Source organism: Vulpes lagopus, chromosome 15 (assembly GCF_018345385.1).
Source record: "Vulpes lagopus strain Blue_001 chromosome 15, ASM1834538v1, whole genome shotgun sequence".
Taxonomy (NCBI): domain Eukaryota; kingdom Metazoa; phylum Chordata; class Mammalia; order Carnivora; family Canidae; genus Vulpes; species Vulpes lagopus.
The window spans coordinates 14,363,490-14,388,091 of NC_054838.1; the positions used below are offsets into that span (position 1 = coordinate 14,363,490).

A 24,602-nucleotide genomic window follows, 5' to 3' on the forward strand; every position below is an offset into this window, starting at 1 on the left:
CTGTTGCATTGATCTATGTGTCCATTTTTGTGCCAATACCATTAGTTTTGATTTCTACAGCTTTTAAGTATCTCTTGAAATCTGGAATTATGATACCTCCAGCTTTGTTCTTTCTAAAGACTACTTTGGCAATTTGGGGTCTTTTGTGGTTCCACACAAATTTTGGGATTTTCTCTTTCATTTTTGTGAAAAAATATTGTTTTTTAATAGGGATTGCATGAAATATTGTATTTCTTTTTTTTTAAAGATTTTATTTATTTATTCTTGAGAGATAGAAGGAGAGACAGAGCCAGAGACACAGGCAGAGCCAGAGCCAGAGACACAGGCAGAGGGAGAAGCAGGCTCCATGCACCGGGAGCCCGATGTGGGATTCGATCCCGGGTCTCCAGGATCGCGCCCTGGGCCAAAGGCAGGAGCCAAACCGCTGCGCCACCCAGGGATCCCCGAAATATTGTATTTCAATAGGGATTGCATTAAATATGTAGATTGCCATGGGTAATATTAACATGTTAACAATATTAATTTTTCCAATCCGTGATTGTGAAATATCTTTCCATTTTTTTGTGCCATCTTCAGTTTCTTTTATCAGTGTCTTATCATTTTCAGAGTACAGGTATTTCACCTCCTTGGTTAAGTTTATTCCCAGGTATTTTATTCTCCTAGGTGCAAGTGAAAATGGGATCATTTTCTTACTTCTCTTTCTGCTACTTTGTTACCTGTTATTAGTGTATACACACTGTTATTAGTGTATACACACTCAACAGATTTCTGTGTATTGGTTTTGTATCCTGAAACTTTACTGAATTCATTTATTCTAGTAGTGAAGTCTTTAGGATTTTCTATGCACAATATCATGTCATTTGCAAATAGTGACATCTCTACTTCTTCCTTACCAACTTGGATGCCTTTTCTTTCTTCTCTGAGTGCTAAATGTCTAAAACTTCTGCTTCTATAGTGGTAAGAGTGGATATCCTTGTTTTGTTTCTTATTTTAGAGTTAAAGTTTTCAGTTTTTCACCATTGAGTATGATGTTAGCTAAAGTTTTTCACACATGAACTTTATTATGTTATGTTCTCTTTAAATCAATTTGTTGAGTTTTTTTTTAATGAATGGATGTTGAATTTTGTCAGGTGCTTTTTCTGCTCCTATTGAGATGATTATATGGTTTTTAATTCTTCAGTTTAATGTGTATTACATTGATTGACTTACGGGTATTGACCCATCTTTGCATCCCTGGAATAACCCCATGTAGTTGTCATGATTGTCTTTTAATGTATTGTTGAATGTGCTTTGTTAATGTTCTGATGAGGTTGTTTGCACCTATGTTCATCAGGGATATTGGATTGAAGTTTTCTTTCTTTTTTTTTTTTTTTTGTGATGTCTGTTTGGTGTTGGTACCAGGGTGATGCTTTCCTTCCTCTCCTTTTTGGAATAATTTGAGGACAACAGGTATTAATTCTTCTTTAAATGTTTGGTAGAATACACTTGTGAATTGTTCTGGTCCTGGCCTTTGTTGGGAATGTTGATTACCGGTTCAATTTCAGTACTAGAATTGCTCTGTTTAGATTTTCTGTCTCTTCCTCATTCAGTTTTAGAAGATTGTATTTTTCTAGGAATTTATCCATTTCTCCTAGGTTGTCCAATTTGTTGGCATATAATTTTTCATGGTATTTTACATTCCTTTGTATTTCTGTGGTGTTGTTACTTGTATCATTTTTTATTAACTTGGGTCCTCTTTTTTTCTTGATGTGTCTGGATAATGTTTTATCTATTTTATCTTCTCAAAAAACCAGCTCTCGGTTTAATTGTTCTTTTCCATTTTTTTAGTCTATTTCATTTACTTCTCCTCTGATCTTTATTTCTTTCTACTAACGTTGGGCTTTGTTCTTTTTCTTTAGGTGTAAGGTTAAGTTGTTTCAGATTTTTCTGTTTCTTGAGGTAGGCCTGTTTATTGTTATATTTCCCTCTTAGAACTTCTTCCACTGTGTTCCCAAAGATTTTGGATTGTTCTTTTTCCATTTTCATTTTTCTTCATGTATTTTTTTTATCTCATTGACCCATTGGTTGTTTAGTAGCATACTGTTTAGCTTCCATGTGTTCGTGTTTTTTCCATTTTTTCCTTGTGATTGATTTCTAGTTGCACACTGTTGAGGTCAGAAGAGATGCCATATATGGCAGCTTCAATCTTTTTAAATTTATTGACACTTGTTGCCTAACATGTGATCTATCCTGGAGAATGTTCCATGTGCAGTTGAAAAGACTGTGTATTGGGATCCCTGGGTGGTGCAGCGGTTTGGCGCCTGCCTTTGGCCCAGGGCGCGATCCTGGAGACCCGGGATCGAATCCCACGTCGGGCTCCCGGTGCATGGAGCCTGCTTCTCCCTCTGCCTATGTCTCTGCCTCTCTCTCTCTCTCTCTCTGTGACTATCATAAAAAAAAAATTAAAAAAAAAACCGAAAAGACTGTGTATTTTGCTATTTTTGCATCAAATGGTTTGTATGTAACTGTTAAGTCCATCTGGTCTAATATGTCATTCAAAGATACTGTTTCCTTTTTTTTTTTAAGATTTATTTATTTATTTATTTATTTATTTATTTATTTAGTTAGTTAGTTAGTTAGTTAGAGTAAGGAGAGGAAGAGGAAAGAATTCCAAGCAGATTCTGTGCTGAGGACAGAGACCGACTTGGGGCTCAATCTTATGACCCTGAGATCATGACTGGAGCCAAAAGTAAGGCTTGGCTACTTAACTGATGAGCTCCCAGATGCCCCGATACTGTTACTTTATTGATTTCCTGCCTGAGTTATCTACTCATTGATCTAAGTGGAATGTTAAAGTCTCCTACTATTATTATATCACTGTCAAGTTTGCCCTTTATTTCTGTTAATATTTGCTTTATGTATTAGGTGCTCCAAAATTGGGTGCATGGATATTTAAAGTTGTTATATCCTCTTGTTGGACTGATCCCTTTATCATTATATAATGCCCTTGTTTGTTTCTTAATAAAGTCTGTTTTTAAGTCTATTTTATCTGATGTTTAAATTGCTACTCTGGCTTCCCTCACCCCCTGCCACCTTTTTTCATTTGCATAAAATAGTTTTTTCCATCTTTTCACTTTTATTCCTTATGTGTCTTTAGGTCTAAAGTGAGTATCTTGTAGGCAGCATATAGATTGGTATTATTTTGTTTTTAAGATTTTATTTATTTATTTGACAGAGACACAAATAGGCAGAGGGAGACGGAGAAGCAGGCTCCCAGCTGAGCAGGGAGCCTGATGGGGGGCTGAATCCTAGGACCCTGGGATTATGACCTGAATCGGAGGCAGATACTTAAGTGACTAAGCCACCTATGCACCCCAGGTCTTTCTTTTTTAAAATCCATCCTGCCATCCTATGTCTTTAATTGAAGCCTTTAAACCATTTATATCCAAAGTAATTGTTGAAAGTATGCACTAATTGCTAGTTTGCTAATTGTTTTCTGGTGGTTTATATAGTTTTTATCTGTTCCTTTCTTCTTTTGCTCTCTTTCCTTGTTTTTGATAACTTTATGTAGTGTTATGCTTTGCTTTCTATTTTTTCTGTATCTATGATAGGCTTTGAGTTACAATGAAGTTCATATATAACAATCTAAGTATACAACAATCTGTGTTAAGTTGATGGTCACTTAAGTTCAAACACATTCAAAAAGAACTGCTTTTATACATTCTCCTCTACATTTTATGTGTAGTCACATTTACATCTTATTCATAATTTTCTTCTAATTATGGCCTTTTCTTTTCCACACAAACAAATCCTTTCAGCTTTTGTTTGTCAGGAAATCATATTATCTGTCCTTTAATTCTGTATGATAATCTTGGCAGGTAGAGTATTCTTGGTTGTAGGTGTTTTCTTTTCATCACTTTGAATATAGCATGCCACTCTTGGCCTGCACAGGTTCTGCTGAAAAACCAGCTGATAGCCTAATGGGGTTTCCCTTTGTATGTAACAGTTTCCTTTTCTGTTGCTGCATTTATTCACTTTTAAAAAATATTTTATTTTTTTAAAGTAATCTTTACACCCAATGTGGGGCTTGAATTTACAATCCTGAGGTCAAGAGTCACATACTCCACCAACTGAGCCAGCCAGGTACCCTTCTCTTGTTGCTTTAAAAATTCTCTTTAATTATTATGTTTTGTGGTGTTGGTGTAGACCTCCTTGGATTCATCTTCTTTGGGGTTTTATGTGCTTCCTGAACTTAAATGTCTTTCCTTACCCAGGTAAGGAATGTTTTCATTTATTTCTTAAAATAAGTTTTCTGTCCCTTTCTCCCTCTCTTTTCCTTCTGGGACCCCTATAATACAAATTGTATTGTGCTTGATGTTGACTAAGACCTCCCCTTTACGTACCCTCATTTAAAATTTTTCTCTTTTTCCTCCTTCTTTCCTCCCTCTCTCCCTCCCTCTCGTTTTTCCTTTCTGCTAAGCTTGGGAGCTTTATTCATGACAATGTCTGTTAGATTGCTGTCATTCTTCTGCATCTACTAATCTGTTCATTCCCTCTAATGTATTTTTCATTTCAGTTATTCTTCAACTGATTTTTAAAACATATTTTCTATTTCCTTGTTGAAGTGCTGAGTTCTTTCACTTTTCTCTATAGAGAAAGTCCCAGAAGCTTTTTCGCCATTTGGCAGGGCTCTAGGGCAGGTTCCTTTATATTCTAGTTGCCCTTTTAAATGCAGCTTTTTTTTTTCTATGCCCCAGGGCCGAGAAATCTGTTCCTGGTCACTTAGTACTGTCCCTCCCCAATGCAATTCACAGCATCTGCCATGTCTCTGTCTCTCTTGCTGTTTTCTATGTGGTCTATCTTTTGTTGTGCAGCTGTTCAGTCAGCCCTAAGTTCTTCAGTAGGAATTGCCCTATAAATAGGTACAGAATTGGTGTGCCTGTGGAATAGTTGAGGATCTTCCTAAGCTGACATCTTGGACCAGAATCTACCATCTCTGTTTTAAAGTCTATTTTGCCGATGTAAGTATTGCTTTTTTTGTTTCACTACTATTTGCATGGAATATATTTTTCCATTCTTTTGTTTTATGTGCTCTTCGCTCTGAATTGAGTCTCTTGTAGGAAGCATATTAATGAATCTTTTTAAATATTTTATTTATTTATTTGAGAAAAAGAGAGAAAAGAGAGATAGGGTGGGAGTGGGGAGGAGAGGGAGAAGAGGGTTTCCCACTAAGCAGAGAGCCTGATGTGGAGCTTGATCCCCTTCAAGCCAAAGGCAGGTACTTAACTGAGCCACCCAAGTGCCCAGATGGGTCTCATTTTTAAATCCGTTCCTCCACCTTATGTCTTGGACTGAAGCAGTTAGACCATTTACATTTGAAGTAGTTATTGATAGGTATGTGCTTCTTGCCATTTTGTTAATTGTCTTCTGGTTATTTTTGTAGGTTCTCTGTTCCTTTCTTGTTCTCTTGTCATTGATGATTTTATTTAGTGTTATATTTGGATTCCTTTCTCCTTATCTTTTATACAAGAGAGGTTCTGGTTTTTGGTTACCATGAGGTTCATGTATATCATCCTAAGTATATAGCAGTCTATATTAAGGTGGTGGTCATTTAAGTTTCAATAGTTTCTAAAAGAACTTCATTTTTACTTCTTCCCCTCCATGTTTGATGTATATGATGTCATATTTTACATCTTTTGAGTCCCTTGACTATTTTTTTAAAAGGTATAATTGATTTTATAATTCTTGTGTTTTAATAATCATACCAGCTTTAAAGTGATTGCTCTCTTTAGTGTATGTTTGCTTTTAGCAGTCAAATTTTTTCTTTTCATATGTTTTTGAAATTTCTAATTATGGCCTTTTCTATTTAAGGAAGTCCTTTTAATATTTACTGTAAGGTCAGCTTACTGGTGATGAATTCCTATCACATCTGGAAAATTCTTTATCTCTCCTATTCTGAATGATAACCTTGCAGAATAAAGTATTCTTGGTTGTAGATTTTATTTTTTCATCAATTTGAATATAACATGCCACTTTCTTTGGGCCTGCAAAGTTTCTGCTGGAAAATTAGCTGATAGCCTATGGGTTTTCCCTTGTGTGTAACTGTTCACTTTTCTATTGCTGCTTTTAAGAATCTCTCTTTATCATTTTGTCATTTTGATTACTATGTGTTTTGTTGTTGACCTCCTTGGGTGCATAATTTTTGGTGTTCTCTGTGTTTCCTGGACCTGGATATGTTTTTTGTCCCCAGTTAGGGAAGTTTCCAGCTATTATTTCTTGAAGTTAAGTTTTGCCTCGTATCTCTCTCTTCTCCTTTTGGAACCCCTATTAGGCAAATGTTATTATTCTTGATGATGAAGCATTCTCTTAACATATCCTCATTCTCTACAATTCTTTTTTTCCTTTTATTGTTTATCTTGAGGGCTTTCTACTACTCTGTCTTCCAGATCACTGCTCCATTTTTCTGCATCCTCTACTGTATTGTTGATTCCCTCTATAGTGTTTTTCTTTTCAGTTATTATTCAGCTCTGCTTAGTTATTTTTCATATTTTCTCTCTCTTTTAAGTTCCCCATGATTTAACCCACTCATTTCTCAAGTCCAGTGAGTAAAGTTTAGGACCATTACTTTAAACTCTTCATCAGGTAAATTGCTTATCTCCATTTTGTTTAGCTGTTTTTCTGGAATTTTTTGTCTTTTCCTTTTGTTTGGATCATATTCCTTTTACTCTGATTCTCTGTGTTTCTTACAATGTATTAGGTAGGTCAGGTATGCCTCCTGGTCTTGAAAATAGCAGTCTTCTGTAGAATGCATCCTGTGGTGTCTAGTAGCACAATCCTTCTAGTCACCAGAAACAGGTGCTCCACGAGTGTCCTCCATGTGTGCTACATATGCCCTCCTGTTGTGGTTTGGATGCAACTGCTGCAGGCACACTGATGAGCAACAATTGCCCCTGGCATGGCTGGCTGCAACTATAGTGCAACTATAGTGGGTGTGATGGTGGGTGGGACAAGCTCCCCCCTCCCAGGGGAAGGAGTCACTCTAGAGAGACACTGGTATGATCTGGGGCTGCCCCATGGGTGTGGTAGGAGCTGCAAGGTTACAAGGTAGATGGAGAGTGCCAGAACTGGTTTCTACAAATGCCCAGCTAGCTAGGCTGAAGGGGAATAAGAAAAATGAGGCCTGCCAGCACCTCTATTTTCAGAGAAAGCTCTTGCAGATACCTACCTCACTTTGGCACATGTCCTAAAGTTATTAATAATTCTCCTTGATGTATATCCCAGGCACTTTTCAAACTTCTATTTCTGTGCTGGGTCTCAGGTCAAGTGATACAGTGTGCTGGCCATTTACGAGCAGAGGCTTAGCTTCCTACACCTGCCTCCAACCCAACCCCTGCCCTGAGAATTAAACCCCGATGATTTTCAAACCAGACATTATGGGGACTTCATGGTATAGGTCCCCAGGGCCAGAGGTGATAGATTTGAGGCTTGGTTTCCTTACTCCTTGGGGAGGACATCCAGTAATAGCCCTCCTGTATGTGGGTCATCACTGTTTCAAGGGTTTGGGTCCCTCCCGTGTCTCCTCCCCTCCTATCCTTCTCAATGTGGCCTTCTCTTGAAGCCTTTAGTTGTGGAGATCTGCTCTGCAAGTCTCAGGTCATTTCAGAGTGAACTGTATTACATATTAGTTGTTTCTTCAATGTGTCTGTGGGACGATGTAGGCTCAGGATTCTTCTACTCTGCCATCTTCCTCTCTCCTTCCCATCTTGGGACTTTTTAAAAATAATTAATTAATTTATTTATGAGAGAGAGAGAGAACAGCAGAGGGAGAAGCAGGCCCCATGCCAGAAGCCCAATGCAGGACTCGATCCCAGGACTCCCAGATCACACCCTGGGCCAAAGGCAGGTGCTAAACTGCTGAGCCACCCAGGGATCCCTCCATCTTGGGGCTTTTAAAGCCACATAAGTAGTGTGAATCCTACTCTTAAATCTGTGTGGGTACAGACATTTGATAAAGAATTATCAAGGGCAGACTTTGTTGTTGTTTCATGTATATCCAAGGCTGAGACATTTATCCTTACTGACTCTCTATAGGACGAGACTTTCTAGTATGCCCACTGGAATTGTTGCCCTTCAGAGATGCTTGGCATTATTCAGGAGTCTCTGATCCAACTTCATCCAGGCTTTTTCTCTTGACCCTGCATGTGTGACCTATTAAGCCTTAGGCTACAGGTCACTAGGAATTAATACTTATTTTACTAGATTTACACTTCCTTCATTCTGGCATCAGAAGAACTTCCTTCCCTTCTATATCAGTTTAAAAATATTTTTAAAGTCACCCAGATTTTTAAAACATGCCAAGAGGATTTGTCTGAACACCTAGTTAGCCAATGTTGAACACTAAAATCTATTTTCTTTTCTTATTACATTAAGTAGTATATCCGAAACATAATGGTAGTGAGAGCCGTCATCTCTGACTTGTCCCTAATACCATGTCTTTGATATTTCACTATTTAATATATTCATTGTTTTCACCATCATATCTAGGTAGTTCCCTTTTCTTATGGCTTTACTTGGGATAGCTATTGAAATGTGTCAAGGATTATTTGACATCTGATAGGTTACTTCACATCTGTTACCGAAATTTATATATAAAACCCTTGTATTTTTTTTTAAATAAGGTTGATAATATATAAACATGGAAAAAATTCAAGCTTTGAAAATTATTAAGTCCCTTCTTCCCATTGTAGTTCCAGATTCCCTGGCTCCATTCTATAGAATTAATTGTGACTATTACCCTAAGATGTTCTCTACAAACTCAAGCATTAGAGGTGTCCCTCAACTCACACACACAGTGACATACCATATGTACAGCTCTGCACTTCCACTTCATAAGAAATTTGAGAGAGCTTCTCTATTACTTATAAACAAAAAAATAAGAAGATCCTTTTTATCCTGGCCTCAAGCTGGGTATCCTGCCTCACCCAGCTTGAGGCCAGAAAAATGCCTCCTCCAGTTTAAGAATAGCAGTACGCATTACCTGCAAGTGTTCTAGAATCAATGACTGTTAGAGCAGGAAGACCTTAGAGCGTGCTGTCCAAAAGAACTTACAGAGATATTCATTTCTGCACTCTCTGAATGTAATCACTAGACACACACAAGTGGCTATCAAGCATTTGAAGTGTAGCTGGTGTGACTAAGTACATACATTTTTACTTTTGATCACTTTTAATAGCTACACGTGGCTAGTGGTACTGTATTAGCTCAGCTGTGAGGTTGTAGAGGCCATCATCCTGGTTTTACAGAAGAGTGACCTGAGCTGCAGAGAAATGTTGTAGTGGTAGAGCCAAGGTTGGAACTTCGTCTCCTGTCCTTCTCTTCATTCCTCTCTCAGTTTTAGCACAGTTTCTACTTCAGCCTACTTACTGTTGGGTGTGGGGAAGTGACTGTCAAAACCAATATGATCAAACCCTTCAAGATGTTTCTCTCCCTGGGATTCATGGGGCCATCCCCATTCAACACTCACCAGTTTCCTTTAGTTGCTTATTCCTTGTATTGCTAGGTTTTCTGGAAGCTTTTCCCCATCTATACAGCCCCCCCTCTAGTTTGACATCATCATTACAAGGAGATGCTGTGCTGGTACTTCCTCTACTGCTTCTAGATCATCTTCAAAAGCCCCATTTCTGATCATGTCACTTGGCTCACAGGCCATCAGCAGTTACTACTGCCTACCTACCCAATGTAGTCTAAACTTCTTTGTTCAAGGTTCTCTATAATGCAGGCTCTTCTTCTTTCTCTAAATAAAAATTTTCATTTTAGAATGGTTTTTAGACTTATAGAAAAGCTAAAAACTATAGTTTAGACGGTTCCTTCATATTCTGAATCCAGTTTCACCCACTGTTAACAACTACTAAATTGACATTGGTACATGAATATTAACTCCATACTTTGGGTTTCACTAGTTTTCCCCTAATGTCCTTTTTCTGTTCACACCTACTCATCACTGTCACCTTTAGCATCCTCTATTCTGTTATAGGTTTTCAGACTTTCCTTGCTCTTCATGACCTTGACAGTTTTGAGGAGCACTGAGTTCTTCCTATATTTTTCTCAGTGTTAGACTGAGGTTATGGGTTGTGGAGGAAGACCACAGAAGTGAAGTGCTCTTTTCATTGTATCGTATCAAGGGTACATGCTATCAATGTGATTTATCATTGGTGATGTTAACTTAGATCACCTGGTCAAAGCAGGGTCTGTACCTTGTTTCTCTACTGCAAAGCTACTTGCCTTCCCCAGCTCCATACCATAATCACTGGAAGCCAGTCACTAAAATGCAAACCACCCAAACTTTTACTTCTTTGAGGGGGTTGTAAATACGTGAATAATTTAGAATTATTCAGTGCGAAAGAGTTGTCCCTTTTCTCTCATTTATTTAGCTATTTATATCAACATGAACTTAGGGATATTGATTTTACACTTTGGACTATAACCCAATATTACTGTCATTCATTTATGTGCTCAATTTTTTCCACCATTAGCCAATGGGGCTGCTTTAGGTTGATCTTGAATACCTTCCCCACAGATACATATGCTTTCTCAGCCCCTCTTTTTGGCACTCAAAATGCTCCAATCGAGAGTTTGCCAATTCTCCAAATACCCTGGTTTCTATTATTGGAGACTGGCGTAAGAAATCAAGGTCTGGGTGCTGGGTCTCATCTGTGTTAGCCACACGTCCTGTACAACTAATCTTGATGATCACCTACCCATGCCCTCATTGTCTGCACAACATTCTGCCTCCATGGAAATCAAGGGTGTACCAGCAGCATTTTGTGCTAAAATGTTCTTTTCCCTCTACACCTGGTTGAAATTCTCCTTCCACAAGGCTACATTCAAAATGCCCCCTCTTTCAAGGTACCTTTCCTAAACTACTTGATATCCCACAGCCCTTTGTGCCCCTAGGCCATGAGTTACAGGGAGGCCCTGTGTTACAATGTATGTTACCCTGCAACATGTTTACTTTTATATCCCTAAACGCAGCAGTTAGCAGGTAGCAAATGAAATGGTTGTTGCTTAATGAATATTAATTGACAAGAGTAAGGTCAGTGTAAGAGGTACTCTCTAGGGTCTATCAGGGACAAAGACAAACACACACCCTAAAATTAAAAAAAAACAAAAACAAAAACAACAAACCCTCCTCCAGAACCTTTATGCCCAGGGGACCTTTCTCTGTCACATGCTTGAACAAAATACCCTGTTTCGGGCATATGCAATTGTGAAAACCAGGGGGAAGAGCCTTATGACTTTCATCCCTCTAAACAGAGGAGCACATGTTTAAAGATAAGAATCAGTTAAATAAAACATACCCTAAGGAAACTCACAGAGCTATCCCAAGTCAGGAAAGGTTATGTTCCCATGAAATGATTATCTAGCGTAGGCATTTTTCTAGAATCCTTCCTCTCCTGCCTCTCTCAGTCCTGTCTATTGCCTAGGTGTTGGGGATGCAAATACAGCAAGCTTTTGTCCTGAGGTGTGGAAAGGGCTGGAGCTGTTGGTGTGAGAGATGTGAGAGGGTGGGGGTAGCATCAGAAAGAGGCAGGCCCGGATGGCCAGCATCTGCGTCTTCCCTGGTAGCAACACCAAAGGTACAGAGAAACAGCCACGCTCATGAGGAGCAGCTCCTAAGGCAGAACACGTACCCTCTTATCTTCTGGATGATGTGGATGGCCCTTCCCAGAGCTCCCTGGCTCACCTGAATGGTGCCCAGCACACTGTTAGTTTCTATCTCCGGCCCTATCTCCGTATGTCTCCTATTGGTTCTGCTTCTCTGGAACGCTGACTAATATACAAAGTATAAAATAGGGTTGATAATCTCAATCATATATTTAAATTTAAGGGAAAGCAAGATATTTGCATGATCTTAAGTGATCTCCCTTGCCCCTAAATACATGGATTACTAAGAGAAAAATAGTGACTTCACAGTGAAGAAATCTGATAGGCCCCACCTTAACCAAGTGATCAGGGTTAACTCACCAGTAATAAGACCCGCTAACATCATGTACTCCCTGCTAAGATACACTGAGGACCCGTCACTTCTGTGGCCTTCATCTAATCATCAGAAAACATCAGACAAACCCAAGTTGGGAGCCATTCTACAAAATAATCAGTCCTTTTTCAAAAGTGTCAAGGTCATGAAAGACGAGAAAGACAGACTGTCACAGGTTGGAGGGGACCTGACAACTGAATGCAACATGGGATCCTGCATTAGATTCAAGAGCTGAAAAGGAACGTGAATGTAAAAAACTGGCGAAATCCAAATAAATTCTGTAACTTAGTTAAGTATTGCGCTAAGGTTGATTTCTTAGTTTTTGTCCTTGTACTGTGGTCAGGTAAGACGTTAGCATTAGAGGGAACTGGGCTGGGGGGTCAGGAACTCTGTACTCTCTCTGAACCTCTAAGTCCAAAATTAGTTCAAAATGAAAGTTAAAATCCCATTCACAAATGGCCTATTTAATATTAAGATAAATAGTAAACTCTAAAGAGGATCTGGAAGCTCTTAGAGGTCTACCAAAGGCAGGAAGCGGCACACCACAGAGAGAAGGATTTTTGGATCCAGAGAAGCTAAGGTGGCAGCAGTGGGGCTGGAAGATGGTGGAGAAAGCTCCAGCAACCTAGCACGTAGGAAGCCAGTTCATTCATTCATTCATTCTTTTTTTTTTTTCTTTCTTTCATGCAAAATGGTGGTTTTATCAAAGCACAGGGACAGGACCTGTGGGCAGAAAGAGCTGCTGCCCTGGGCCTATGAGGGGTGGTTGATTAGATACGTGCACAGTTGGGGGAGGTAAGCAAAAACAGAGATTTCAAAAGGATTTTCATATGCTAAGGAGGACCTGTAAGATACTGGAGGTCTTGTCACTGTCAAGTTAAAGATTGCTTTTCCCTCTAGCAAGGCATTAGCATCAAGACAATTGGAAACTTCCTGAAAAAATATGGAGCGCTTCATGAATTTGCGTGTCATCCTTGCACAGGGGCCATGCTAATCTTCTCCGTAAAGTTCCAATTTTAGTATGTGTGCTGCTGAAGGAAGCTCGAGCCAGTACTTTCTAAGTGCTTTACACATACTACCTGGTTGAGAAATGGGATGTTTGACACATTACATATGGAAATATGGTGGTCATAATTTGGGACAGACTATGAGGGATGAAAGAGAAGGAGCAAGAGAGGATGACTCCCAGGTTTCTAATCGGAGCAACGGCAGTGTGGTTGTGACACCATGCATGGCTATGGAAAGCAGAATGGCTTTTGGTGAGGAGGGGGACGATAAGCAGCTCAGTTTGGGTTGGTTCCAAGGTGCCTGTGTGACACCCAGGTGGGCATGCCTAGAAAGCAGATCACCTTACAGGGGCACCTGGATGGCTCAGGCGGTTAAGTGTCTGCCTTCAGCTCAGGTCATGATCTCAGGGTCCTGGGATTGAGCCCCACATTGGGCTCCCTGCTCCTCCCACCTCCCTGCCACTCCCCCTGCTTGTGCTCTCTGTCAAATAGATATTAAAAAGAAAAGATGTTATACCTTCAGAGAATGATTATCAGAGAGGTGATGGCTGAAATGGAGAAGGAGGTGAAACACCCAGGAAGAGGATGTGAGAAAATAAGAAGGGGCCACCATTATACAGAGAAGAAAGGCAGATGAAATTAGGGAAGCGGGGTGTGTCGGAGGCAGAAGGGAACCAGGCATGAGATCCCAGGAACCTCCTGCCCTGGGGAAGGGAGGCCAGATGTTCAGTAGTGTCGGATGCCACAGCATAGGACGTCACCAGAATAGACATGATGACCTCAGAAGGGAAAGCCGGTGGAGGTGTGGGGTGGTATCCAGCTTGTACCTCAGCAGGGAATGATAAATGGTGGGGAAGCAGATACAGGGCCAAATATTCTTTTGAGAAACTTTGCTGGGAAAGAGGAAGATAGCAAAACAGCCAGGGGGGAGTCGAGGTTAGAGGGTCCCCAAACTATCTCCAGACTGACTCTTCCCAGGAGCTCCTGAGGCATATTTTTACCAGCAAACTGGTTCTCTCCAGCTGGCTAGCCTGCCTATATAGCTTTTAATATGTGTGCCCAGCCATCGACCTACAAAGGGTCTAGACTTAGGTTGACAAAAAGCATCATCACCTTTTCAACAGGAAGGCTGGGATCTGAAATAATCGAATGTGACTGCTCTGTGCCTGACTCGGGGCCACATGGACGCGATGTTGGGCGGTTCTGGAACCATTCACAGCAGCAAGATTACCTCATGACCATGTTCCATCACTCCATGGCCACGTTCCACCCTTGCCTTGAAAGCCCCACACAGAGCATCTCGAGACACTTTCAGATCCCAACCAGAAATCTGTGGGGGGAGTTAAAAGCCACAGTCGCAGAAGGAGATGCTCAGTTGAGGCTCATGGCTTTTCCACAAGGACACGTGCCAAAGCCTTTTCCTCTCTGTGTTCAATTGCGTTTACAAGCCTTTAAATATTAAACACCCACTAATGTTGATGTTTGGGTACCAAATCAGTTTAGCTTCCTGGAAATTACTAGAATTTATATCATTCATTCATTTAATACACATTGATTAAGTGCCAGGCAATATGTGCAGGCAAACTGGAGAAGCCTGGATAAATGAGTATGAGGTGGTGTTCCTGCCCTCGAGAAGCCCATAGACCTTTACCTAATAACACCACAAGGGTATTCACAAAAATAATAAAGTCAGGGCGCCTGGGTGGCTCAGTGGTTGAGCATCTGCTTTTGGCTCAGAGCGTGATCCTGGGGTCCTGGGTTCGAGTCCTGCATCAGGCTCCCCACAGGAGCCTACTTCTCCCTCTGCCTGTGTCTCTGCATCTCTCACTGTCTCTCATGAATGAATGAATAAAATCTTTAAAAAAAAATAAAGCTAGTACTAATGAAAATGATGAAAGATATTGATGGGACACTCACTGTGTGTCAGGCACGATACTCAGCACCTTACATTACAAAAACCACACGTGTGAAGGTGTCTGGATCTGAGGCTGAGAAGACAGCCGGTAGTGGCTGCAGATATGTCTGAATGTGGTGCCATGGGGCCTGCCTGGGTCCCCCTAGTAGGGGAGGGCAAGAACTGGCAAGACTAGACTTGAGTCTGGAGGAGGCTCCTCTGCTGGTGCCGTGCAAGTGGGCTGGGGCCAGTGAGAGGGGAGGCACAGAGGCGAGGTCGGAAGCTGTTTCAGTAGTGCCGACAAGGGAAGGTGGCAGGGAGACAATGGGTGCAAGAAGAAATGCACCCTGGAGGGCCCCCACCTCTCTGGAGGTGGCAAGAAAGAGGGAGAAGGGGTTCTATTAACTCAGAGGTCAAGGAGTATCTTGGGAAAAGTAGATGAGCTTTGTGTGAGGTGCACACAGCTGAGTGGACAGCTAGGAATGAAAGTCTAGAATCTGGAGCAGAGGTTTGGGACAAGAGAGAAAATGGGGAGCAGTTGAGGAAAGTCCAAACTAATTCAGGCTGAATTTGGCCTTTCAACACTGAGATCACCCCTGAATTCACCTTTTTTTCCCTGGAGGCCTTATATTTTTCATGGGAACACTTGGAATGGACATACACCTTCCCAGACATAACACACCTAGACACACAGAGGCCGAACATCACAGAGGTACAGGCTCCCACATACTTGCACCTGACCTAGAGAGGGTACACAGAGGAACCCATACACACAGGTCCACGGATCACAGAAGTACACATCCATGCACACAAACACACACTCATATACACACACACACACAAGCCCACAGGTGACAGAGGTATACAAACATATACTTACCCCCTCCCCCCACACACACGTAAATATACCTACAGAGGCCACAAGTACACAACTTTCTGGAGAGGGTAAGGTATGTTTTCCAGTATCCACTGGAATCTTTTCATCTCCCCAGCTGATGGCCTTCGACTGCTAGGAGCAACAGCCCCATGTGGTTGTTGAACTCCCTCTGCCATTCATTCGTGTAAAACAGATTCCAGAAGGACACCTCAATGCCCCACTGGTCTGTATCCCACACTCTACACATCTACAGTCCACTGCACGCGAGCTGCTGTAAACTGAGAACAAGCCCCTAACTAGGAGTCGGTGAGCCATCCACCTGCAGATCAAAGATCTCCACCGCAACACTCAACCCCCTTCTCACCAAAGAGCTTCTGCAGGACTTGTCCATCATATAAATCTTCAGCCAGGTCTTTGACAATGATTCTTTCTCCAACAAGCACGTCATTAATCCAGTCAATTAATACCTACCGGGGAGAGAGACCGAATAAGAGAAAAGTCATGCGTATTTTCTTAGAGATTAGCTTTCTTATCCTGGACAGTTAAAATCTAAATGAGCTTCCGATTTGGAAAGCAGAACTGGCCCCTGTGATTAGTATGTGGTCACAACACGGTGTGAGCCCTGGGGACCCTGTTCTTTTTCTGGTGCAAGAGCTTCCAGTGCTGGTGACACCTGTTAACAGCGTCCCTGTTAATATCTTGTGGCCCCTTACCATCCCTTACCCCAATGGCAAGCTACATTCATGTGGTGTTTGGGGTAAGGGATGTACCAGGCAACGTATGGAGTTCTATAAACTGGGGTTAGTTACCCACTAACTGATTTGTGTAGCTCTGTCATCTAGGAGCCTCTGTGCATGTACCTCCACAATCTATGAATCTAAGGCAGGCCAGTTTCTGCTCTGAGCCTCTGATTGCCCACCTCCAAAATGGAGGAGGAAGATACTTCAGTTCAGATAGCAGAAAAGAATTACGTATGGCAAGGGCCAAATGATTGGTGGAGGTACATCTTACGAATGAATAAAGCTCTCCCCCATTATGACACTCGGCCAGGTGGTTACTGTCACCCCCATGCTCAGGAGGGGAGATCACACACAGAAGTGAACATATTTGCCAAGGTCACATCGTGGATCATGGACAGACACAGGAACCGAACTCTCCATCCCCCTCTAAGGGACTGATCTCCTGGCCCCGAGCTACCTCTCTGTGGGGCCAGTGTGGTCTCCTCTCTCGTGTCTCTCTTAGCGGCTGCCATTACCTGAGCACCCTCTGCACCAAGCACCGAGCGAAGCCATTCCATGGGGCATCTCGTAGAGTTAATCTGCACAATACCTCTGAGACGGACGGATCATTCGCTTCATTTTTTCAGATAAGGAAACTGTAGCTGGTCCAAGTCCATTGCTCTCTTGTTTTAAAATTTTTCAGCTCATTTGCTTATTATATTATTTATATACAGTAAAATTAACTGATATTAACTGATATTAAAGATATGGTTTGGTGAGTTTTAGTCATTTATGTAACCACCACAACCAAGATACAGAGAAATTCCCTCAGCATAAGAAGGTTCCTCTGGGATCTTTGGGCTCCGTCCCCTCCCCTGAGGACAGGCCTCAGGCAACTACCCACAATTTTGGATAAATGGAGTCACACGGAATATCACCTTTTGCACTGCAGTATAAACAGATTCCCTTTATAACAGGGGCAGTAGCTGGGCTGGGTTCCCACACCTGGGTGGAGCCTGGGGCCTTCACAGTACATTGTTCTACATTGTTCTACTGTCCATAGGATCTTCCCTCCCTACCTTTACTCTCCCTCCCTCCCTCCAGCCAGTCATTCCCATCTATTCCCACCCATCCAGCATTTAGAAATAGCTGCTCCATGTCACATTCTGTGCTGGATCCTGGGGGTACAATGATGAAAGAAGAGTCTCTTGAGCACCTCACCATTTAGTGAAGGAGATAGAAGGGTTTGAATAGTGGTGACCAGTCATCAGACTCTAATAGGGACAGCTAGAGAGGCAGCTAGAGCATGAGACCCCAAATACCACTGCCCTCAGGAGCATGGGCCTCAACCTTCAGTTGGTAGGAATCTATACACAGGGTTTGAGTAGGAAAATGATGGATCCGGTTCACATTTTGAACGAACCACTCTGGCATCCGGTGCCTTTCTGTCTTGTTTTGAGGGCAGCTTGGAGAAGCTGAAGAAGAAAAACAGGATGAGGAATCCAAAGGGGGATGGCATGGACATTTTGCAGGGGATGAGTACCCGCCAGCCCCTGTGGCAGGCACAACGTACACTACTTCATTTAATCTCATCTACTTCTGCTTGAATTCCATCTCCTCTCCTCAGCTGTGACCAAACACAAACCACTGGCTTTTGTAAGACTCATTTGCCTCATCGGTAAGTGGGGAGGATACGAAGACCCACATGCAGGATGCCTTCGAGGGTCCCTGAGAAAAGCAGTGGGAAGACTGTATGAACTCTAAGATCCTGGCACGTGTGAGCTCATCTGTGCTAACTTCTCCGGCGCTTGTGACCAACACCATTTGTGGGGCAGCGCCCATGTCCCATCTTTGCTAAATTTGAGATGTCCACCTGCGGGACCATGACTGCCCGGGACTCCCAGTTCACTCGGCAGTGGCTTCGGTGCAGGCCGCCCAGAGCAGGGGCTCTACAGATGCTGGTTGAGCCTGGGGCAGGCTAATTTCTTCTTACCTTCATCAGTTCTTGCAGTTTGGGGTCACTGCGGGAGTTTGGGTCCACCATCGTCCGCACTTCATTCTCCTCTTTAAAAGAAAAAGGCAGTCAGTGGGGGTGGCTCCGCTGGAAGGCATGAGGCTAACCCAGAGAACAAGAGACCCAGTTACCCAGCATGGTGTCCTCCGGGTCCAGCTCGAAGGGGATCGGGCTGAGGGGCAGGTTGATGGCGTTCATGCCTTCCTCCTGAAGCTCTGATACTGCAGAGAGAACAGAGGCAGGGTCACACTGCGCCCATGGATGACAAGCGTGTTGGAGATTGTCATTCCTGAAACCACTGAGGTTACGTGTAACAGCTGTTACTCAGCCTGCAGGAGATTCCCTGCCTCTCCCTGTGAAGAGGACCGAGCAGGCCCCTTCATGGCCCCTCTTCCAACTATCACCTCACTCTCTTTTCTGGGGGACATAGAGGGGCCGCTGCTTGTTCCCAGACATGAGCTCAGGATAAACACAAGTGAGGTGGGCACTGCCCTCTCAGATCCCTGCCTGCCCCTCCCCTTCCAGGGCTTGCTGTCTGGTGCACGTTGGGTGCCCAGTAACCACTGGGGTGAGCAAGGTCACCAAAGCCAAGGCTACATTTCCATTGTAAGCCATTGCCATCCTTGGAGCAACCCTCCTCCGCCTTCTCTCCTTGTTTGGCTTCCCTGAGTATTTTTCTGATGAGGATAATCTCTTCTCACTCCACCCCACCCCAGCCTGCTGTTCTCGAGAATGCCTCAGTCCAGCCTCTTTCTGGGCTCCGGTCCTGTCCTTCAGCCCTAATGAGTTGGGGGCCTCCCCTCGTAGGTCCACTTCCTCAACTGAACGTCAAGAGCTCCACTGGCTGGCCAGCGAGTCCTTTCACTGTTTTCAAATCCTAGAAATCTACAATTCCACTTTCCTCAAAGAAAAAACAAAAAGAGGTCAATGGCCACTAAAGACTTCCAGCCCGCTCCCCTCTATGTGCCCCCTCCCACCCCCCGGAAATGAAGCCTTATTGAAAAACAAATCCCTACCACAAAACCACTGTGTGACGGGCACTTGCTGGGCACTGACCTTGGATCACCTCCCTCTAAAATCAGTGACTGAAATCTCCTCACCTCCATTCACTTCCAGTTTGGATAATTACTTTTCACCAATTAAGCACAGAAAGACCATTTTTTCTGAAGGCACTGGTCACCAAGGGCTCTCAAAGAGCTAATATGGCAGCAGCCATCAACCTTAATAGAAGCAATGTCCCATCTTTCCAATTTTATTTATTTATTTTTTTATGGACTCCGGCCTCCTCGACTGCCAGCATATACTTGCAAGAACTCTTGAGCCCAAGGCAGCCACTTACAAAGAGTCCTTTCATATTAGCAAACTCACTGATGTTTGCAGTTGGACTGGGAACGAGATTGCCTAACAAAGAGAGTGAAACACACTCTACCCTAAAGAGACACAACTTGCATTATGAAGCTGGTATTTAGTCCCGTCGCTGTGGGCTCTTGACATTCACATGGGATATCAGCCAGTCACGGTCTTGAATCTGCAAATTCACAGACACCCACCACTCTCTGCCATTCTCCCCATGAAGCACGGCTGAAAAATAAAAGCCACACCTTCAAGGCTGAAATGATTCTAATCAGCAGAGGGTTGCATTTGCTTTCTAGTGGAAAACAATGGACTCCTGTGGTTGCATTAGACTCCTATAATTTCTTCCACGATTCCTCTTCAGACTAGCAGTCTGCTTTCTTTTCCAGGCTGTTTCTCCCAAAGCGGCAAGATTTCCACCCCAGAACAAGCATTGCTGTGCAAGCACTGGGCAGTGGAGGTATGTCACTCTTAAATGGGGGTGCGGGGCTGGGTGTACTGGCTGGTAAAGATGCCAGCTCCTGCCCAGAACCTTCTCTACTGACAGTCCACCTCCGGTCTGCATTATCAGTACAGTAGGCTCCAGACGCATGAGGCTATGCACATTTAAATGAATTAAAAATTTGGTTTCTCGGTTGTACCAACCACACTGCAAGTGTTCACTGACCCACAGGTGGCTTGTGGCTACCATGCCGGACACCACAGATGTAATGCTGTCCATCATTACCAGAAGTTCAATTGGATGGTGTTGTCCTGGTTGAGTGCATATACCCAAAGGCTGATGATGTCCACATTTAAATCTCTAGACTCGGCCTGACCCCGAGCTCCAGGCTTACCTGATGTCTCCTTGTTTGTCCATTAATAGAGACCTCAAATGTATACATCCGAAACATAAGGATTGTCAACACCCTCACCCCCACCATAACATCACTAAAACAAGACCGTCATTCCCCGGTTCTTCTCTTCTTCAGGAAATGGCACCACCATTTATATAATGGTTTAAGCCAAAATCCAAAAAAAACACCCTTAACTTCTCCTTCTTCCTCATGTTTTGCATCTAATACATTGGCAAGTTTTGCGGGCTCCACCTCTAAACCAGGATCCAATGCCAACCACTTCTCACCGTCTTCACCACCACATCCTGGGTCAGGCCACCATTATCTTTCACCTGGACAACCAGAATCACCTTCCAACCGGTCTACCGCTTTCCGATGCATCTTCCCCACCCCTGTCTCCTTCCCACTGCAGAGTCAGGATGATCTAGAAGGATGTAAATAGCATCATACATTCTTCTGCTTTAGGCTCTCCTTGGCTTCCCATTACAATCAGAATAAAGCTTCAACTCCTTACTCACACCTACAAGGCCTTCTGATTAGCCCCCTGCTCCCTCCCATGTTATATTTTCTTCAGAACACTCATCACAATCTGAAATAACAATTTTTTAAAAGATTTTATTTATTTATTCACAAGAGACACAGAGAGAGGCAGAGACACAGGCAGAGGGAGGAGAAGCAGGCTCCAAGCAGAACCCAATGCGGGACTTGATTCCGGAACTCCAAGATCACGTCCTGAGCCGAAGGCAGGTGCTCAACTGCTGAGCCACCCAGGCATCCCTGAAATAACTATTAATCATATGTCTGTTGTCTATTCCCCCCTGCCAGAAAATAAACTGTGGGAAGACTGGCACTTTTTCTATTTTGTTCACTATTAGATCCCCAAAGAGGAGCCAGAGTGCCTACATTCAAAGCTGTGATCTACTAGCTCTGTGACCTCAGTCAAGTTCATTAACTTCTTATACCTCAGTTTTCCCAACTGCAAAATGGGAGTGATAATATTACCTTACCTCCTAGGGTTGGTGAGGTTAAATGAGTTAATATATATTAAGCACTTAGAAGAGTGCCAGGTACTTGGTAAGAATTGTGTAAATATATTATGTGGGGCACCTGAGTGGCTCAGTCAGTTGACTTTCTGAATCGAAATTTGGGCTCAGGGCACGATCTCAGTTATGAGATCATGCCCTCAGTTATGCTCCCTGTGTCAGCAGGGAGTCTGCCTCTCTCTCTCTCTCTCTCTCTCTCTCTCTCTCTCCCCTCCTCTTCCTCCTCTTCTGCCTCTCCCCACTGCTCACATGCACTAAAACAAATAAATATCTCTTTAAAAAATTAAAAAACTATTTGTTGAGTAAATGAATATCCCAAACCGTTAAGACCACCGTTCAACTATACAGGTTATGAATTGAGCCAGAGTCTGCCAAAGCAGTGCAGAGGATGTAAAGAAAGATTCCAGCTTGTTCTTGGAAGGGGGGTGGGGGATAAATTTTGGCCTGACCCTGTGTGCACATGTGTGTGCTTATACTTTGTAAGCAGAGAAAAGCCGCATCTGTTCCAAGACTGTTGTGCATGCGGCCAGAGCCAATTTGCGACTATGGAGATATTTACACCTCTAAAATGTGACTTGAAATGTAATATTTGCAGCAAGGCCTCCTAAAGGTGGGTCTGAACAGGATCTTTTTTATGTGTACATCATTGTTAAAATGTTTTCAGATGAAAAACCCCCAGTCAGAAACACTCCCCTCTACCCTGCCTCTTTAATTCACTCACAGAGACATAACAAACCCTAGAAGAAAGGCTGAGATATGTTTGCAATTGGAAATGTGTGTTTTTTTTTTTTTTTCAGGAAATGATTTGGTACAGGAACATCATTCCCATCCCATTAACTGCTGACTCTGAGCCAACTGTTTGTAAAAGTGAATATGCAAACTGCCCAGTTCGGGCCTGGCCCCCGCCCCATGGGGCCGCATTAGTGGCCACTTTCCCAAAACAGCCCGCCTGCTTTGGAGGCTTCATTTCTATTAAACCCAAGCAGGACCCAGCAGAAGCCCCACGCCAATCCCTGTGCTCTGAAAGAGAAAAGAGCTGCAATTGAATTTTCTCGGCACAGAATAGGAATATGATGTTTATCCCTTGAACCTCCACTAACAATCTAAAACTAGGTCTGAATGTGCAGCCCTTGGTGTCTCGCAGTGCCATTAGTCATAACTTAATAAACAGATTAAATGCCCAGCTGAAGGTCGAGCTCGGGAAAGCAGGGTGATTGCCTCAACTCCTGCCTGAAGTGCTTGCCATCAGAAAGGGGGCTTTGGCTTTTCCGGGAAATGCAGGCTGACTCTGGGTCCAGCTGCGCCACAGAGAAAGTACAAGGATGGGCTTTGGAGTTGAAAAGAGCTGGATTTGAATCCAACTTCTATTTTTATCAGCGGTGGGACCTTAAGGAAGCAATTTAACCTCCCTGAAACTCAGTCTAAAACAGTTCTCTACAAAACAATGTTGTAGCTGACACTGCTGGCTTCCTAACTAATATTTATTTTACTCTTTTTTCCTGCTCAAAGTCCCTTCAGTTTGTTTCGGTGTACACTTCTCCCTCCTAAGTTCGAGGGGAGATCCTGATTGGTTTAAGCTAATCATGATCATCTTAATTCCCTTGGTAGTGACTGAATCAAGCACTGCCCTGTGATACAATGAGCAGTGAGAGAAAATTTCTAGAAGCCTCTAATAGTTTTCCTTCATTTTAAAGGAAGGCCCAAAGAAGAAAAGGTATCTTTTTCCTTCTCGTCATTATTATGTCGGGATGCTATGCCTGGGTTTGCTGCAGCCATTTTGTGGTCATGAGGTGAGCTAGCCCAAATCCAAAGAAGAAACTAATATGCTAAGATTGGTAGAGAAAAAAAACAGGGGTTCTTGTTGATACTGTTGAGCCACCATCCCTGGAACCACTCCAGCTTTATGTGTCCTGTTATAAGAGATATAATCAGCTCCCTTATTTTTTTTTTAAGATTTTATTTATTCATGAAAGACATAGAGAGAGGCAGAGACACAGGCAGGTGGAGAAGCAGACTCCATGCAGGGAGCCTCACGTGGGACTCGATCCCGGGACTCCAGGATCATGCCCTGGGCCAAAGGCAGGCGCTAAACTGCTGAGCCACCCAGGGATCCCTCCCTTATTGTTTAAGCTAGTTGAGTTGGCATATTCTGGGGCTTGGAGCTCAAACACCCTAATTAATACACAGGACACCAGGATTATAAAGTTGATAGATGAATAGCATAGGTCTACAACGAATGATAATTTTCTTTTCCTTTTTTCCATGAGAAACAAAATAGCTGCAGGCATCTCTTATACTTCAGAATACATACAGGGATCCAAGGAATACCACAGGGACAACAAGAATGGAGAGAAGGACAGACAGAGGTTTCGCAAATTACAAAAGGGTCCACTTATGCAAAGCCAGTAATTTCATTCATTCAACTAGTAAACATCACTAGGCACCTCTTCTGAAGCCGACCTCATGCCAGCATTGGGAATATAGGCCTGGGAAATAGACAGGGATCTGCCTCACTCTGCTCACAGATGGTGGGAGGGGCAGACATATAAACACAACATTCAGGATGCTGCACAGAGGGAGAACCATGTGAGCTCCTACAGGGCTGTGGGACCTCAGGCAGAACAGAGGTAGCTCTGGATGCAAGACTGGGGAGGATTTGAGATGGACTTTGAAAACTATAGATTTTTCTCTGACACAAGTGTAAAAAAAAAAAAATACCATCAAGGTGAGTAAAAACAGGGTAGGTGTTGAGAGTGATGATTATGCCTGAGCACTGGGAATGTAGGTGGGAAGGGAGGGCTATGGATGGAGGAGCAAATAGGTAGGTGTGGTCCAGAGGGTCA

General features: G+C 42.9%; 1 protein-coding gene and 1 non-coding gene across 2 annotated transcripts in view; both read right to left on the reverse strand.

The window, feature by feature from the left end:
• Nucleotides 1-24,602, reverse strand: part of PARVA (parvin alpha) — a 165,498-nt gene that overhangs the window by 47,710 nt on the left and 93,186 nt on the right. The window contains exons 2-4 of the mRNA XM_041729625.1: nt 18,659-18,748; nt 18,507-18,577; nt 16,159-16,261 (exon numbers count right to left, since the gene is read on the reverse strand). Coding sequence (XP_041585559.1) covers nt 16,159-16,261; nt 18,507-18,577; nt 18,659-18,748 — 264 coding nt within the window. The remainder of the gene's footprint in view (nt 1-16,158; nt 16,262-18,506; nt 18,578-18,658; nt 18,749-24,602) is intronic.
• On the reverse strand, nt 12,954-13,060 carry LOC121476711. Its single transcript, XR_005984001.1, has one exon. It is a non-coding gene; the product is annotated as a U6 spliceosomal RNA (small nuclear RNA).